The sequence below is a fragment of the Neopsephotus bourkii genome, unplaced genomic scaffold (assembly GCF_033783945.1).
Source record: "Neopsephotus bourkii isolate Nb327-2 ecotype Australia unplaced genomic scaffold, CSIRO-AGI_Nbou_v1 NB_196, whole genome shotgun sequence".
Classification (NCBI taxonomy): Eukaryota; Metazoa; Chordata; class Aves; order Psittaciformes; family Psittacidae; genus Neopsephotus; species Neopsephotus bourkii.
Genome location: NW_026900709.1, coordinates 8,604,360 through 8,621,293, shown reverse-complemented (window position 1 = coordinate 8,621,293; position 16,934 = coordinate 8,604,360). Strand labels below are relative to the sequence as shown.

Here is a 16,934-nt window from a genome sequence, read left to right as displayed (position 1 = left end):
TCACTCTGTCTCTCTGGGAGGGGAGGGCAGATGGGCTTGCGCTCGGCTGTAACTTCCTGGCTGGTACTCAAGGTAGATGGGCTGAGGGAGCTGCGAACCAGACTGACCAGACCCGGGCAGTTCAAGGGAGCTGGGTCTGGAAAGTCAGCAGGAAGTTTTTAGGAAAAGTACACTGCTCTCCCTTTCTCTCATTCTGCCGCGGAAACAGCAGCCACCTAGCCCCGGCCGCCCGCCGCGCAGATGTACCGGGGCTGAGGTGAGCGGTTCCCGACTCCCTCGCTGTCCCGCCGGGGACGGGGCTCGGGATGACCACGTCCCATGGGACCGGGCGGTGCATTGCCAGGAGACACCGGGTCCCGGAGGCCGTACCCTCCCAGTGCCTCCCTCCCGCAGCACCACTGCGGTCGCGGACGGGGCGGGGAGAAACCCGACCCGAGCCGCCGGGAAGGGCGAGGGGCTGCAAGCAAGGCGGGAGGAGGCGGTGCGGCCGTGCAACTCCCCTATCCGGAGGGGACACCCCGGCCCGGGGCTGTGGGCAGGCCGCCCGACCCGCTGTAGCAGACAGCGCAGAGTGCGGGCTGCCGCCGTCCAGGGGTGGGGCAGGGTAAGGCGGGGGCGCGGCGCTACCCTCCCCTTTCGCCGAGAGGGGGAGCGGAGCGAGGCGGGAAGCCGGCGCCGGCCGCCCGTTCGTCTCCGGCTGGCCGGAGCCATGCGGAGCTGTGGGACGGCGAGGAGGGCTGCGGGTTGTGTTGCCCCGCTGCTGCTGCTATGGCAGTGCCTGCCGACGGCCCGGCCTTACAACTTGGACACTCAGCACCCGCTGCTCTTCCAGGGAGGAAACGGGACCCTCTTCGGGTACTCGGTTCTCCTTCACGAACACGGCGAGGAGAAATGGTGAGTTCCCGTCCGGCCGGGTGGCCCCTGCGTGGGCCCGTTCCGCCCGTCGCGGCCCCTCACGCTGCCGTCTCTGCCCCGCAGGCTAGTGGTGGGCGCGCCGCAGGCCAGCTGGCCCGCCAACATCTCGGTCGTCAACCCCGGGGCCATTTTCCGGTGCCGGATAGGGGGGAACCCCCGCGGGCGGTGCGAGCAGCTCCAGCTGGGTGAGTCGGCGGCGGGGCGCGGGCGGTGAGACAGCGGGTGCTGGCGGAGGGGCCTGGGCGGCCGGGAGGGTGGTTGGAGTGTCCCTGCCGGCGGCGGGATGGGAGGGTTCTTTGTAGGTTTCTTCTGCGTCCTTTCAGGTGAAACTGGCTTTATCTCTCGCTGAAGGGTGAGACTAACGCTATCGCCGAAGGGCAGCAACGGTGGCACCTTTACATTTAATTTGTTTTCTGTAGACAGAAATGCACCTAAACTTGATTGGGAGAACTTGCATGTGACAGCTCCCGTTACCAGTTTTCTTTCGCACCTTCAGCATCTAGTTCGAAAGCCTTCTGAAAGTTTCTGTTGTACTTTTAGCAGAAAGGCAGTTCAGCTTTCAGAGCTGAGGGCCAGTGTAGCGAGCTCAGAGATCGGGGGTGGGGTGGGGGGCGGAAGCATGCATCTAAATCGTCTTTTGCAAAGGTTTTTCTTCGTAGAAACTACCCTAAAGTAACTCTGAGCCACAGTCGTCTCGCGGGTGGGTTCTCCCTCCTTCCAGATTTCTTGAAAAAAATCGAGTTTAAGGGGAACAAAGCCATTTTTGACTGAATCAGTTTTTCCAGCTCTTGCATTCATCCAAACTCCTCTACCTCCTCAGCCAACACGCTTGGGAGATGCAACTGGATAGGCTTAGCCAACTTCAAAGTGTTTGCTACTTGTTAAAAAGGAGAACACTTTGCAATGGGTTACCACGATTATGTGTGAATTGCTTTGGGCTCTGTTCTTGTTCCCCTGGCATACCGTGCTGTTTGTTCTATCCTTGTGCAATGCATAGGAAGCTTCCTGAACTTTCTATCCTGCTGTGACTGAGACTATCCGATCCGTTGAAACTATGAATTTACCGCCCAGTAAGGATAAGCGCGGGAAAGGGCTTTCAAATTACTTGAAACCAATGGAAGCAATTGCGTGCCATGAACTGAATGCGCATCCTGTGACAAAAGCGTTAAAACAGCTATTTCTCTACACATCTGTGTGTGATGGTTGGAACTGATGGGTTCTATCAATTTTTTCATTTACAGTTGGAAATAAGAGTTGTGTTTTGTTTTTTTTTTTAAACCAAGCCATGAAAACGTAAGATACTTTAAGTGGTTCTTGGAGCCACATCATGAAAAGCCAAGCTACTCTTAGAAAGAACTGCAAGAAAACTTATTCCAGCCCAAGTAGTTCTTATTTTTTGTTCTTTTTAATATATAACAAAGAGCCACCTTCTCCAAACGTTTGCAAGAGAAGGTTTGCAGAAGTAGTAAAATAGCTAAGATGCAGCAAACCCCTTCTTCTGGATTGGAGGTGAAAACAGTGTTTCACTGCATGGGGGAAGGAAAAGAGGGGAAGGGTAGTAAATTTCAGGTTCTTTGAAAACTACATGCATCTGCAGTACTTCTCGACTTACTCATTTAGCTAGTGGAGAAAAAAAAGCTCTAACAAAATAACTTGATGGGCTTTTTCCTCAGTAGCTTAAGGGATTCAATACGAAATGATGCAACAGGTGAATGGAAATGTATATGTGGCTCCGGAGGCTTAATTTAACACAGCTGCTATTCCTGGGTTTAGAGGCAGCAGGTTACACAATGACGTTTGCTGTCTTGTCCTATACTCCTAAGACCAGTGATACTGCAAGAGATTTTTGCAAAATGTTTGTTTCCCTTAGTGCTAGCTGACATCTTTACATCGTGAAGGTACGTCTGCAGTATTTCTGAAGTTAAATAGATACTGCAAAGAAGTGCTCTATTGTAAAACAGGTCAATGAGGTCAACGAAGAAGCCAAAGGCGGTTGCAGCGCGTGGGGTGTAAATGAAGTAGTGTAGTATCTGAGGTTTGTTAAGCCTCTCCCATCCTGCTGAGTGGTCACAGAAGTACACAAGGGAACTTGCAATTGCAAAGCTGAACTTAATTATCTCTTGTCTAGCTCATTCAGGCTGTCAACAACTCTTGGACATAATGGTTTTATCAATGCTGTGTCTTTCAGTCAGTGACCTCCTCATTCTCCTGTTTGGATTCATGACAGTGACAAGTTTGGGTTCTGAGCTTGTAGAATAGGATAATTTTGTTTGAAAAATGTGCAGTGATATACTACATTGCTGGGACAGGCAAACTGAGAAATAGCCATTTCTGTCTTTCTCTTAAATACTTCAATTCACATTTCTGTCAGTAAAAGAATCTTTGAGGTAATAAGTTTCTAATTGTGAGTCATAGAAATGTAGATGTGAAAAGAGGTGATTGAAATGGGTTTTTCCAAGTGTTTGGCCTCTGTAATGGATGTGAATTAGAGATAGAAATGTTAAAATATTTTGTTGGTATTTTTCACTAAAGTAGCCTTGAAACTGGCATAACTAATAGATTAAGGATTCCTGCACAATTAGGGAGCCTCTGATCACACAAAACTACTGTTGTATTTTTTATGTTGCATGTCCCTGTCTGCTTGCTCAGAAGAGAAAGAGTTGCTGGGAACAGTATTGTGCTGCTGTCATTCCAGAATCTGGAAATAATCCGTCCAGGCATACTTAAGAGAATTTTACATTTGTTCAAGGTATTTCAAGGGCCTAGGCTGGTTTAAGGGCCGAGAGGAGCCATGAGATACATTGGCAAATCTTCACCTTCCAGGCCCCTTACTGGCATTTTAAAAATCTCTTCCTGATTGCTGAATAGAGGGGTAATGTTTTAAGGTTTTTTTTTCTAGTTCTGTTACTTCTGTTGGTGGTATCAAGTATTCTAGACTGCTGATTTGTTTGTATTTGGAGTGGTTTTAAACTATGACTTATGTTAGATGCAGGGGCTTGTTATCAAGCTCTAAGCACAAATACAAAATACACTTCTTCAGGTTTATTATTTGGAGAACTAAGTGTCCATTTCTACCAGTCTCCTGGCCTTTTGAATTTCAAAACCTTGCCACGTCAGTTTGAGGTAGTCATAAGTTACTGCAGAGGATCTTACAGAGTTCATCAGATGTTTTGATATTCCGGACTTGCAAAACAAAACAGAAGTTCTTCAACAAAATAGTTCTCAGATTTGAAACAATGATTCATTGGCTGAAAATATTGAAAACAATTTCTTGAAGTTGCAGTTCAGTCTAAAACCAACAGAGATTCAACTAGGAAGGTACGCAGTAAATTCAGAACATGGTGTTATATTATAAGACCAGAAAGCTCTGCCCACAGTTTCAGCCTTCTACCCTTCCTTTTTAAGTCTGATACAGTTAACCTGTGAACAAATTGCCCTCTAGCTCCCCCAGCTGAATCATTGCAATGGAAAAGTGAGCAGTTAATGGTTTTCCCCATAGGGCTGACCTGCGTTGTTCAACTTTGAGTTCAGTAAGCTTTGCCTTTGGTAGTTTGGCTTTTTGATCTCACTTGTGTTGTTTGTCCCCTGTCAGTGATCTCCTTTGAAATAAAAACACTATTCCAAGGAAGACGGGACCTTCTGGACCTAGCTCTGTTCAGAGTTGTTCAGAGTTCAACAGCTGGCACTTAACTAAAATGTTTTGGGTAGAAGTGGTTCAAGGGAACATAACAGAAACAAGATGTATCAATTCTTTGTAGAGATCACCGTGGATGAATGAAAAAGAGTCTGATGAGGCCCTGGTATCTAGGAGCAGGATGTTATAAGGCTTATTGTCTTTGCAGTAGACTTCATAGTTTTAATCAATTAGCAATAGGACCAGAGGAGTTCCGGGAGGATAAAAGGGATCATGGGAAGCTTTTGGGCATGGAAAGCACTGGAGCAAGTTGTATAAAACTGTTTTTTTCAGATGACATTTCAGACATCTGTATTGGAGTCCTTGAAGCCAAAGCTAGAAGGGGCTTTATAAGTTGTGACCTTATTTATATGTGATTGTGCTGTTTCTGTGGATGTATGCAGCAGGGATTATAGCAGAAGTGTATCTTCCAGCTGTGTAATGTACACAGGCTGGGCAATTACTTATCTCTCAGTGACTTCATGACAGCACGTGTTCCTTTTCCCTGAGGCAACCAAGCTGCCATGTCCTCTTGAGCTTATGCAGTGCTGTTCTGTTGCTTGTGTGGAATATAGCATTCTTTCCTCTCATTCAGTAAAGCTTTTATAATGTCATACCCTAAGCAAGGGCTCATCCTGGTGTCTAGGATGTCAAGCTCATGCTTCTCTTGCCCACAAAGGCCTATAATTTTCAAGGTGGTTGAATACTTGCCAGTCAGAGAAAGAGAGGAGACATAAGACAGCAGGTCAACAGAGGGCAAAGTGAGCCTTAATCAAGAATGTTTGCTGGAGCCAAGTAAAAGTGGGAATGCAGTCCAGTGAGCATGAAGAAATGGTGGTGCTTTTTCATGTTATGGCACAGAAATGAAGCACTAAGACAAACAATATTTATGTCTCATGTCATTATTATCTGGTCTTGTTTGACTTACTGATAGACTCAAAAAGCCTCTTGAGGTTTAAATTTATGATACTGGTCTTCTCTACTTTTTCCATTTTCTAAAAAATCCACATACACTATAAACCAAAGTTATTGTCATCAGGGGATGGAAAGCATTTCTAGAAGGGAGTTAGCAGAGGGCCTTTTGCGATTTCAAGAAGGATTAATTCTTACATGTGGGGGTGTAATGGAATTTTGTTTTCTGAGGAGATTTCAATCGGATTAACGTGCTCTATAATTCATACAACCAATGGGCATGTCTCCCTTAGGAAGTGACATAATTCCAAAACTAAATTCCAAGCTTGTGGCTGAAATTGATATGTATTCAGCATGTGGAAGTTCATGTCATTGACATTAGCCAAGTAGGAGAATTCAGAAGCTTATCATTTAAACCTGCAGAAAAAAAAAACTTGTTTTTTACTAGATTTTTTAAGTAATGCATTTTCTTTCATGCTTGTCTTGAAGTAAGAGCCCACAGGTTGTTAATTACCATTCCTCAGGTCACCTACAGGAATTATTAAATGACAGTAATATAAAATCTCTTGGCTGGAAGACAATTGAGTATAAGAGTGCTTAGGTCAGTTACTGTTTACTTGGACTTCGCATCCCTATTTCCTTGATGTCTTAGGGAAAGGTATATGGGGAGGAAATAATAAAGAAGAGGTGAAGGAGAGTCAGATACCTCTTTACTCTGTAAAGGGTGTTATATTTGGAAAAAGGTAGAGTGCTGTTGCGGTGTGCAAGGTGCGTCCTCCTGTCTGCAGGATGGTGGGGGGTTCTAGACTGTGCTACGCTCACTTCCATCAGAGCAGGGAGAAAGTGTGATGTTTGGAAAAAGAAATAGAGAGGTAATATGTAAGTAGAAGAAATCGAGGCTCCAGCAGTTTCTTAAGACAAATGTCAATTGCTAGGCCTGTTGCAAAACAGTAGGGAGCAGGCTCTGCAATTAGGATGGTTGTTGGGTTTTATTCATAGAATCATAAAATGGTTTGGGTTGAAATGGACCTTAAAGATCATACAAATTCGTCTCCTGTTTTCTTACCATGTGATAAAGAGCTATCTTGACTCCATTAATCTGGTAGTTTCTCTTAAAAAGTCCATGACACCCTAGGTATTAAATCATATGTCTTTCTCCTGGCTACTGAATAGAGTAGGTGTATCCCTCCATTCTATATCCATACTTAATTGATAATTGTACAGTTGTATGTCCTGTAAAAGGAATTCAGCAAGTCCACTAAAGTGTATTTATTTAAACTCTGTAGTGCATTGGACAGTGGCAAATTTCAGCTCTGGTGTGAGCACAGTTTTAGGGGGAGTGATTTATTTTCTTTTTTGCCCCTCTCTGGGTATACTGGTACTCTGGGGTGTGCATTGGCATCCTCTTCTGAGTAACTAAACCCCTTAAACCTCAAAAGTTTGGAGGTTCACCAGTAAGTGTGCTGAATCTGTGAGAGTCTTAAAAATTATGCAAAAGAGTTTGTCCAAATGCCGTATGTTTCCTTACAGGAAATGTCTTTCATCAACTGTGTTGTGCTGATGCATAGAAAATACTGGTTCAATGATTTGGTTGATGCTTATTTATACAGACATCTTACAAATAAAAAGCTTGCTTTATGCAGCTTGGAATGTTTTTAAATGTTTAGCTTCTCCTTACCACTACTTCTTTCTAGAAGGAAGCAAATATTTGCTAACTTGACAATACTCGGGGGGGGTTAGAAGAAATTTCACTGTAGTCTCTATGGTTTTAAAAATTAACCCTCTTTAAGAACAAAACTAAAGAGCTGCAGATAAATAATTACAACAGTGCAGGAAGTACACAGGACATGCATATGTAGTGATCTGGCATCTCCACTAGATACTGCGTTTTACAGCCTTTATTTGATAGCCATTTGCAGTGGAGATCATTTTAAGGTCTGCTGCCAGCAGACACGTCTTTGGAAAGATGCTTGCTTTAGGCTAGAGTTTAGGTAGCACTCACAGGTGTTACTTGTGTTTCTTAGAAACTTTCAGGCTGAAGAACACCTGCAAAGCCAGTCCTTCATCAGATTGATGTAGCCTAACTTTCTGTCTTAGTTTCAGTCATGATGGAGAAGCCAAGCTTCGCTGCCAGCTTATGTTCAGAACCAGTATGCTCCCTTTGGCTATGTGCAATTGTACCTTTGTTCAAGAAGAAAGTGAAAAGTCTACATGGCTTGTTTCAGACAGAAGTCAGATCCACCAGTTACTGTAGTTTCCCTCTAGAGTTTTTGAGTGCTTCTGTAACCCACTACATGGCCCTTCAGCTTGTATCCCTGCTCAAAGCATTGGTCTTTGTGTCCTAGGCAACCCCAATGGAGAGTACTGTGGGAAGACTTGTTTGGAAGAGCGTGATAATCAGTGGCTGGGTGTCAGTTTATCGAGGCAGCCAAAAGAAAATGGATCTATCGTTGTATGTATTAACGGCTGGAGCTGCGTGTCTGTTTGTCAGACTGCTTTTACATTTCTTGCTCTTCTCTGTCAAAAATCACTTTTGGTTTTTATACATAGGCTTGTGGACATAGATGGAAAAATATCTTTTATATAAGAACTGAACACAAACTCCCATATGGTATTTGTTTTGCTGTCCCTTCTGATTTTCGAACTGAACTGAGCAGAAGAATATGCCCATGCTATAAAGGTAAGCAGATTGCTTGGGTCCTTTTTAGGGAAGGGCAAGATAAGTGCATGGTGCAGTTTATGAAGAGTCTATGTTGCTGTGCGCAGGCTTTCTGCAGCCAAAGGTTTGAAGGTTGAGTGCTAATGATATGAGCCCAGCTTAAGATGTAAATTTGTTAGCAAGATGTTTATCACTTCAAATAAAAGCTTCTTTCAACAGGTAAAAATATACAGTTTCAATAGGGAATCAGAATATTTGTTCCTTAGACTGAATCATTGGAGCATGTGTAGTCCTCAAAAAAAGGCCAGTAGAGGACTTCCTTGCTTCCTTTATTCTGTCAGTTGCTTGCTCTGCTCAGGAGAGTGCCTCACAGCAGTAATAACAGCAAGTGATGGCTGCTGCCTGCTCCTTGGCCTTTGGTAGAAAGCTACTGTGGCTCCCCAACACAGTGTGTGTCTGTGTTCCTTACTTGCCTGCTGCCAAAGCCACTGCTGTGGCATAAGACCTCCAGTGGTCACTCCTGAGAAGACTTCAGGAGTAGAGTCAAGACATGAGGCGGTCAGATGAGTCCATCCCTGCCTGCCCTTTCATGCCTGCCTCACATCCAGGAGAACAATCTCATGAGGCTGCAAGGAAGAGCTTGACCGACTGGCCTTTCTGTGCAGACCAGTAGAATAATGCCATCAGATGTCCTGCTGCTGGCTTCAGAGACTGTTACAAACATTGGTGAAATCATGCTTTTACCTTTGGTGACTTTTCTAAGCGAGGACAAATCTGTTGATGAGATGCAGGGAATCCTGATAAGGGAGGGAGTTAGCAAAGAAAAACAGGAAAGCAGCGCTGGGAGAGTTGGATATAAAGACAATTGCTAAGGATGATGGGTACCAATATGTCCAAGATAGCCATAACACAAGCTCTGCAGAGCACTAGTGAAGCATCAGAACAACTCCTGTCAAGAATCATAAGCCTATCAATCAGATTATGCCTGAATTGTACAAAGTGGAAGAGAAGAGCTAAGCTTATCTAACTGTACTGCTCAAACTATTTGTGGTATTTCATTCATGGGACAGTTTAAAAAATGAAAGTATAGCATTTATAGTCACAGAATTTCAAAGGCATCTGTGATCAAGTAATACATAGTGCTTTGAGTTTGTTACAATACTATATTGAAGCTACAGTGGAGACCAGTGTTTCTTGTTTTATTACAGAACTGAAAACATTGTTTTGTTTTTTAAGTTGTCTTAACTTCTGTTGACAAGCTGGTAACAAATTCTTAAACTACATGCTTCTCATCTTTTTTTAAAATTTCTTGGCATTATTCTCAGATCATGTGCGAAAGTTGGGAGAAGACCATGGGTCGTGCCAGGCTGGAATGTCTAGTTTCTATGTTGAGGTGTGTATTAATACCAAACTTCTTTCTATATATATATACACACATAATATATGTACACATACCTAAAAGTGTACACATAAATGCAAACATCAACACTGTCTTTTGTTGTGGGAGGGGAAAATCAGACTTTTATCATCTCTTTTTAATTGAATCTTGTGAGACCTGCATGATAATTCTAAAACAAAGTTTTTATTCCCAAGAATACTTTTACACTTTACTAAACACAGAATTGCTTTTCATCTGGAAAAAGACTATGAATGTAGGAGTGTGAAGTTTTATTATTGTTTTTAATCTGTTTGATGCAACATTAACACTAATAATGCTTACCTTCTTGCTTGACAGAATAATACTGTGTTATCTAATCTTCATTTCACTCTTAAGATAATGATTTTCAAAAAGCTCTTGAGAAGCAAATACCCTGTTTGTTGCTCTTTTCTAAGTTGTTCACACCTTAAAGTTTTTAGTAGCTGTATTTTTAGAAAGTCTGAAGAATATCATCTGTGATCTAGAGGTAATCCCCCAGTATTGAGGTAGAAGCATTTCCAGTAGCATTTTACTGAATTTACAGGAGGTCTAAAGACAATCATTTGACTTGCTTTGCTTATTTTCATTAATATTTAAATATGAATAACATGGTTTTATTTTTTTTCAGGACTTAATTATAATGGGAGCCCCTGGATCATTTTATTGGACTGGTTCTGTTTTCATATACAACACAACGGCAAATAAAATCCATGGTTATACAGATTCAAATAACCAAGTGAAGTTTGGCAGCTATCTAGGTACTTAAAAATATTTAATACTTTTCAAAAAACAGGCCAAAGAATTAGCTAAATAGCTGATCTTCAAGTGAGTGCACAGTTTTATCAGTGCTTTCTTTGTTAATCCCAGAAGCGACAGTTCTAAAGATGTGCTCTGATTTTGTTAAACATTATTTCATTATAAGGCTTCCTCCATATTATTTTTACATGTAAACTTCTCAAACACTGGATTTCTGTTTTTATCATCTCTCTATTGAGTTTCTATGGTTTCTTGATTTAGAGGGAAGAGACAGGCTTCTGATTAGTATGGTTTGCTCCACCTGGATTCTTGGGAATGCAAACCTTATCTATGAATGCCTGCAAACAAAGCCATGAAGCTCCCACTCATGTATCCATTTCCAAGTAATTAGCTGAATTTAGTGCTAAAATTTGGAGGGTTTTATACCAAGAGCCATCATCAGCTTCAGTTTTCTCACTACATACTAAGAAAAGCTTGTCTATCCTTCCTGAACTCCTGAGCAAGGATATTTTTGCCTGTGACCATTGCTTTTTGCATTTTCCCAGTCATAGATCTGGTTCATGTGGATAAACATTTCCTGTGCCTGATTTCACTCTTTTGATAATAGGAAGCAGGCATACCTTATGAAATGCAAAGTGACCAACTTAAGAACTCAGTACTGAGCCTTGCAAGGGCTGCAGTTGGGCTCTGTGGGAAAGTCAAGCAAAAGAGATGCTGGATGGCAAAAGGTGATCAAATACCCAAGTCACTATGGTTAACCAGTAATGTTTCTAACCTTTCATAAGACAAACAAAAACACTTGGGAGGATGCTTGTTCCAACTTTCCAGTAACAATCAGCAGAAAAAATATTGCACCTGTATGGGAGGAAAAATGGTCATTTCGGCTTTCTACTCCTACAGCTGTAACACTGAGAATTTCTGTAATGAATGAGTCAAATCATTTATAGCCAAAAGTCAGGCACAGGCAAATTGGTAAAAGCTTGCATAAGGACTGGTGCTGGGAAGGGTGCATGGAAGGCCTTCCTGCATGTGTGTGGCCTCTCCTGGTTCCCTTAGCTACCCAGGACCTGAGATGAGCTGGAGTTTGCTTCAGAAAATACTTCTCCAGTGACCTGGTGCAACTGTACCAGGCTTGGCACAGCCATGTATCCTCTAAACTTCCCCTTTCTACAAGAAAGTGAAGAAAGGGCCTATTAGCTCATCTGTGTGTCTCTGCAGTAGCAGCTATGATGAACCTTAAATGTGCCATTGTTCCATGCTACTTAAACCTCTGCTTTGCTTCCTTATAGTAATATAAAATGTGGTTGAAAGAATGTAAAGGCTACTGTTCTGTTCCATCTTCGTCATTATTTAAGGCCAAAATCTATTTAGCATTAATTTTATTAACAAAGTTTGTTGTTTTTTTAGTCTTGAGTTTACTTCTCCCTTAAATAATAAACAAAAGTATCCTTACCAGCTTACCAAGTGGTGGAAGTATCTTGTGACCAGAGTGTAATTCAAACACATGACTAGGCATAATTATCTACTTATGGCACTCTTCTTCTGGCAGGGATTGAGAAGTTGATCTCTTTATTTACATCCTTAATTAAACAAAGAGTAATAATTAACAAATGGAGATCTCTAGGAGGTATGTGGGAAAGCATCATAACATTTTGTGTAAGTTGGAAGAAACGAAGAATGTTGATTCTCACAGTATGCAGTGAAAACGGATAAATCATCTTGGATCAGATGAGAACAAGCCTTAAGAAAAAGCTGGCTTAATGAGAACTTGAATTCTAGACCGGTATCTTCATGGCTTGTTCTCAGCTGACCCAAGATGATTTTTCTGTTTTCACTGCATACTGTGAGAGTCAACATTCATTCAGTAAATGCAAGAGTAGCAGAATATATCAACTGTCTCCCCTGTTTCAACATAGCTGTAGTGTTTTCTGGAAAGAGTACTGATGACTTGTGTAGACACAGATAGCTCTGCAGGACTGCACAGATCTGCACAGATCAGTTTGCAGTCCTGTAATTGGACACCTGCACCAAAATGTGGTCCTGTTTGTGCACAGCTGTCTCCACACATTGCAATACTTATGTTATGTAAATCCATTTACAAAAGCTGATGCAGTGTTTTCTTATCACATAATCAAGCTAGTGCTTCAGTTTGTTCCTGACACTTTCATATGTGTATATGCACAGTGCTCTATGTATGTGTGCATGTATATGTGCACATACATATAAGTAGCACTACATTTTTCTGCAGTTCCCTTACAGCAGTAATTGGAGAGTAACAAATCAGTTAAGTGTTCCCATATAGTTTTGTCTGGGCTTTTGATTATTTTATTTGTATTTTAATATAGACTCACTGAACAATTGCAGAATACACATTAACGGAAGGTGTTTGAAATATTGGCTTTTAAAGTGTGGCAGATAACTGAGCTTCTGGGAAAGAAAAGTGTTTTTCTGACACTTGTTTCTGCTTGATGGAACTTACTGGTTTTATTGACCTTTTGCTTATATTTAAAAAACTTTTTCTGTTTTCATTGCCAATTTGCATGACGTCTGAATGTCAGACTCAGTAATTTGTAGTGTTGACAGCTTTTGTATGTCATGCTCCCATTTTATTTCCAGTACTGAATAGTGCATTTCTAATTTACAGGATACTCTGTTGGGGCTGGACATTTTCTGACATCAACCAGTACAGAAGTAATTGGAGGGGCTCCCCAACAGGAACAGACTGGTAAAGTAAGAGATTGTTTATACAGCTGGTTTGAAGAATATACCCCTGTATCTACCCATGATTTTCCAATTTAGGTTAATGTATTGAAGACAAGTATCAGATAGATACAATTTTTCATAGGGAGAAAAGTCAGAGGAATGAGAGGTAATAGTTTAGATAACTTTGGTGTGAGGTGTTAAACAAAGGTACAGATAGGATACAGTAAATAGCTGTACTTTGTGATACTGTGTGTTGTTTTGGTGATTCTCTAGCACGTGTTGTAGGGAAAGCATGGGGGAATACTTCAGATTATTGTTTATTGGACTTCACTTACATTTTCTTTCCATTTTAGGCATATATCTTTAGCATTGAGGAGGACCTAAATATTCTGTTTGAACTAAGGGGTAAAAAGGTAAATCTTTCATACTACTTTTATGCACCTTAGAATTTCTAGTATGTCTTCATGGAAATTCAAAACCAATGTTATTTCATTTTTGCACACAGCTAGGTTCTTACTTTGGAGCTGCAGTTTGTGCTGTGGACCTGAATTCAGATGGCCTCTCAGACTTGCTGGTTGGTGCTCCAATGCAAAGTACCATCAGAGAAGAGGGAAGAGTTTATGTCTATATCAACTCAGGTTCTGTAAGTATTTTCTTCTTAAAACACAATGGTAATAGTCATTCTAGTATAACAGACTAAGATTTCCCCTCAGCATGCAACATTTCAGGATATAGAAAAAACAACTCTAGAGCTGTGATGACAATCCCAGCAGGACTCTGTAGCATACCTGCAGAAGGTTGGCTGTATAAGGTATGATGCATTGTTTTGCTAGCATTAGAATTTAGGTCAGACTAGTTTTGTTTTGCAGTATATACAGGTGGTGACAGCTTGCCACCACAGCCTCTTTGCAAGCTCTCTGCCATTACCATGCTTACCACTGAACAGGCGTGTGAGGAGCAACTTTTTTAGCACTTCAGAAACAAACAAGGAATGAAAAGTTTGCCTGCAGTTAGTGGTACCAGTCAGGAAAGAGACTGGTAGTCCTCAGTTTGTCAAATAAATTAACTTTGCAGATCATGCATTAGAAATAGCTTCCTTTTATTCTTTTTAAGGATGAGAAGTGAAAGTATAAACCCTATTTTTTGTGTGTTCTGAGTTTGTCTGGCTTTGTAAATTTTTTCTTATTTCCCTTCTTTTCTCTCTAATACATATTTATTCTCTTATACTTGCAATTAACATTTTCATAACATGTTTTCTGCACAGAGATCTGGGTCACTGCAGGATACCTACATCTAAGGCACACACAATAGCTCTGAACAGCTATTCTTTACTACATTTTTGGCAGTTTTCTCAGAGCAGTAATCCCTTGTATTCTGATATAAGCTTGCTGCTGTTTACAGGGAACACATTGCTGTTCTCCTTATTAAAAAACAACTTTCTTTTTTTTCTTAGTCTGACACTAAATAGTGTTAAATACCTTTGGTAGTGCTTGCTTCTGCACCAAGTCTTTCAGTAGGATTTTATATTGGCATCCAAGGCAGTTTTAACATTTTGAGTAACATTCCAGGACACTTGGAAAGCACCCTGTTAATGTGCCATTGACTCTATTTCCTTCAGGAGGCAAAGATGGTAGAACTGAACATAGAGCTCAGTGGGAGTGACTCATACGCAGCCAGGTTTGGAGAGTCCATAGCCAATCTAGGAGACATCGATAATGATGGCTTTGAAGGTAAGTATAAAAAGGAAACTCCTTGGGTTTAATTCTGTCTGAGCAGTGGACTGTCATGATAAACAGGATAATTATGGAAGTCTCGGAAGAATTTCAGTTGATAAATTGACTTTTCTTTTCTAGGCTGCTGTTTTGAAATACAGCTATTTCATGATCATTGATGTGTAATACCAAGAGATTAGGCTCTGTTGCTTTAATAAAGAGCATGACCATAAGGTGATACAATCTGTGACTCCAAGTGCTGGACCTCTAGTAGAATCCCTCATCCTGTTTTAGAGGTCTGAGACAATGATTGGGGAACAATCTGGTGATTTATATTTTTTTTTAACATCATAAATAAAAATTACACATTGAGTCAAGCTCTGCTTCCAATAGGAAGCACTAAATAGATAGAGACAAGGAAAACAACCTGCATGTTGGGAGTCTATTGTGGGACTACTTCTCAGTCAAGCCCTCAGGTAACTCATGAATTGCCTAGTAAGGTTTGCCAGTAGACAGAGAACACAGGGAAAGACTTCAGTTGCCATCCCCCAGTGGTGAATTCAGAATGTTAATGGGGCTCTGAGGGAGGTTTTTGTTCCTGTTATCTATACAGGAGGATCTGTTTCAGGCACAGAAAGTTAGATGCCTTAACAGAAGCAGAATATCCTCTCTTCCTTCCCCACCACCCAGGGTGAAACACCTTCTCTAAATACGATATGTGCTGCAATTTCTGTTGATATTGTTCAGGTGGAACCTTCTCAGAGAGCAGAAACATTTAGTCTCCAGACTTGTGTCTAACTTCTGTGATAAGCATAAAACTAATAGGCATTGAAAGAGAATGCTGTGTGAAAGTTAGGGATAAAAGATATTTTAGTTCTAGGAAACAGATGAAAGGATGCAAGATGGCTTATAACATCTAGAATGACTCTCATGGCCTTGAATTTCCCTTCTGCTTCCAGTTAGGTTGCCTAAAATGTATTTGCTACAGAAAGCCCCATGGTCTACTGCTCTTAGCTTCTTTTCTTCCAAGACTAGCTGTTTAAGTAGCCTGCAAAACACATCTGACTCGAGGCCTCCAGCTACACTGAAGAAAGCAGAGGGGGCCAGGACCAGTGGCTTCATTCATCTTGTCATGGTTTAAGACAAAAAGGAATGGCCAAAATTTCTGCCTGAAAAGCTGACATGTGCTCCCTTCCAGCAGAAGGGCAGGCACAATACATGGTATGAGGACAAGATAAAAACATGACGGGCATTTTCTACTGTTCAAAAATTCATAAGCAGTTTCAGTTTTTCCATCATCAAAACTTGGACTGTGGGCAGGGAGCTAATATCCTTTGTGAGAAACTGTCAGCTGTATCTTTATCAAGTTCGTATCTTTATACTTCATAATTACCCTTTCTAATTGCAGGTACAATCCAGGGTTCTCCTTTCACTCTTCCTTTTGTTTTTGTGATTTTTTTGGTTCTGTTCCATAACCTGCAAAGCTTGGAATAGTCATTCTCTTCTTATCTGGTCTCCTTATCCGTAAAGCAGTTCTTTTTTTCCTTACCTCCTTTGGTACCTTTTCCTTAAATTGTTGTTACATGTAGTTTCTCCTGTTTTGCATTACCTTCACAATTTTACACATAAGTTTCAGTTTTTGACCCCAAACATTCGTAAACTGTAAAGGAAAAACTGTATCCAGAGGTAGGGCTGGGGAAGAGAGAAGTAAAATCAAATTAATAGCACCAAAGCAAAGTAGATGTATGACAGATAACATGATGTAAAATTGGCATCCTGAAACTGCAGGGGGGAGGTGGAGCAAACAGGTGGATTACCTTTTTAAGGGAGCAAAAACATTGGGGCTGGGGGGAAGTGAAGCAAATATTGAGAGTGACAGTAGGAAAAGAAACTTTGCTAGACACAAAATGTATCCCTTTGAACTAACCAGCTGCCTTCATTTCCTTATTTAATGCCTGTTCAAGCCTGTTATTAGCTGTTAAGGACATTTCATGTTAAAATAAATGGTTTGTTTCAGGCAGCGTAATAAGAGTACTTTTTGTGTTTCAGTGATTTAATCCATGTGGGAATAGCAGATTGCAGGAAAGTCATCATAGTTCTATGAATACAAACAAGGGTTGTTTTTTTGTTGTGGTGTGTTTTTTTTGGGGGGGGTGGGAGCAGTGTTCTTGTTTGGGTTGTTTTTTA

General features: G+C 41.4%; 1 protein-coding gene across 3 annotated transcripts in view; it reads left to right on the top strand.

Moving 5' to 3' along the window:
• The first annotated feature begins 382 nt into the window (after positions 1-382).
• Positions 383-16,934, top strand: part of ITGA4 (integrin subunit alpha 4) — a 35,138-nt gene continuing 18,586 nt past the window's right edge. The window contains exons 1-10 of one of the 3 annotated variants that reach the window (XM_061379191.1): positions 383-894; positions 979-1,100; positions 7,846-7,952; positions 8,051-8,180; positions 9,485-9,552; positions 10,205-10,334; positions 12,977-13,062; positions 13,389-13,448; positions 13,541-13,678; positions 14,657-14,765. In XM_061379191.1, the coding sequence (XP_061235175.1) occupies positions 710-894; positions 979-1,100; positions 7,846-7,952; positions 8,051-8,180; positions 9,485-9,552; positions 10,205-10,334; positions 12,977-13,062; positions 13,389-13,448; positions 13,541-13,678; positions 14,657-14,765 (1,135 nt within the window). In that variant the 5' untranslated portion in view covers positions 383-709. Of the gene's footprint in view, positions 895-978; positions 1,101-7,845; positions 7,953-8,050; positions 8,181-9,484; positions 9,553-10,204; positions 10,335-12,976; positions 13,063-13,388; positions 13,449-13,540; positions 13,679-14,653; positions 14,766-16,934 lie in introns of those variants that run through there. The other 2 variants (XM_061379181.1, XM_061379200.1) reach the window with 2 other exon arrangements.